Below are 1302 nucleotides of genomic sequence, written 5' to 3'. Positions count from 1 at the left end.
GGAGCCTAAAGATCATGTACATTTAGAACAAGGAACTAATCGCAGAGGAAGTGGACTTGAATCCAGAGTACTCTGTATTTAACTGACTGTAGCGCATGCTTCCAGAATTAAATGTTCTCGATTCTTTGCTTAATTTTTGTCGATTCTTATTTCATCTTGTGTCCATTTTCTCTCACTGCTTTCCTTCTTTATCTCTCTATCTTTTTCCTTGCCCGCTTCCACAAACTGAATACAGATACACAATAATACACACACTTTCCATTTTCTCCTTTTCTTCCTATCTCTCTCTTCTTGCCAATCGCAAGGTCCTTTCATTGATGCAGTATCCGCATGCACATACATACATATATTTGTGTACATACATATACACACATATATATGTATGGTTTATATATATATGTATATAATTCATAAAAACAAAACATCTATCAATCTATCTATAAATACTCATACACACATATGTATGTATATACGTACATATAAGTACACACACACACACACACACACACACACACACACACACACACACATATATATATATATATATGTATATACATATACATATATGTGTGTATGTAGAGAGAGACCTTTTGAGCCAGCAGCGTTCCCACCGCCTGAGTCAAATTGTCAGAATCAATTGGCAATAGTGTATGGGGTGTCTTTCATGAGTATGAAGGTGTGGCTGTGGCTGAGGGGACAGAAGCGGATGCATCAAATATCAGATTGCACTCATATATATATATGTATATATATTCACATATATAGATATATATATATATATATATATATATATATATATATATATATACATATATATATATATATGATATTTTTGTGGTAAATTGATCTGGACGTCCGAGAACATGATACTCCTTGGCGGAATGGCCGTGACTGATGAAAAATGGCCACCACAATCACTGACTGATTCGCCATGACCTGAATTGACTCAATTCACTTGGGTTCAATGGTTCCATTGGATTCAACACGGCGAATCAAGACGAATAATGAAATGGGATGATTCTTCATGAATTGAATCGATTTGCCTGATGCACACAGCCTTAATGAATCATGATTCATGATTCATAATTGCTCTGTGTCAGATGTACTATGTTGTTGCTCAGCAGCAACGTTAGAGTATCTTTCTAGGGCATAAGGTAGTGCAAGGGAGATAAGGAAGACGAGCTGTTGCCCATGCAGCAAGTCCCTCTATTCGTGTGGCTAATGTAATCTGAAGGAAGGGCAAAGCACTTATTTAACCTGGCTTCGTTGCTGTCGCGGGAATTGCCAGAAAGAAATTGGTCA

The 1302-nt window shown here is 36.7% G+C and overlaps 1 protein-coding gene across 1 annotated transcript in view; it reads right to left on the bottom strand.

Moving 5' to 3' along the window:
- Positions 1-97, bottom strand: part of LOC113812375 (uncharacterized) — a 1508-nt gene extending 1411 nt beyond the window's left edge. The window contains exon 1 of the mRNA XM_070121426.1: positions 88-97. Coding sequence (XP_069977527.1) covers positions 88-97 — 10 coding nt within the window. The remainder of the gene's footprint in view (positions 1-87) is intronic.
- Positions 98-1302: the final 1205 nt, after the last annotated feature.

This window comes from Penaeus vannamei, chromosome 4, assembly GCF_042767895.1.
Source record: "Penaeus vannamei isolate JL-2024 chromosome 4, ASM4276789v1, whole genome shotgun sequence".
Classification (NCBI taxonomy): Eukaryota; Metazoa; Arthropoda; class Malacostraca; order Decapoda; family Penaeidae; genus Penaeus; species Penaeus vannamei.
Note: the sequence above shows the minus strand (reverse complement) of the source record. Positions and strands in the feature narration are given on the sequence as shown.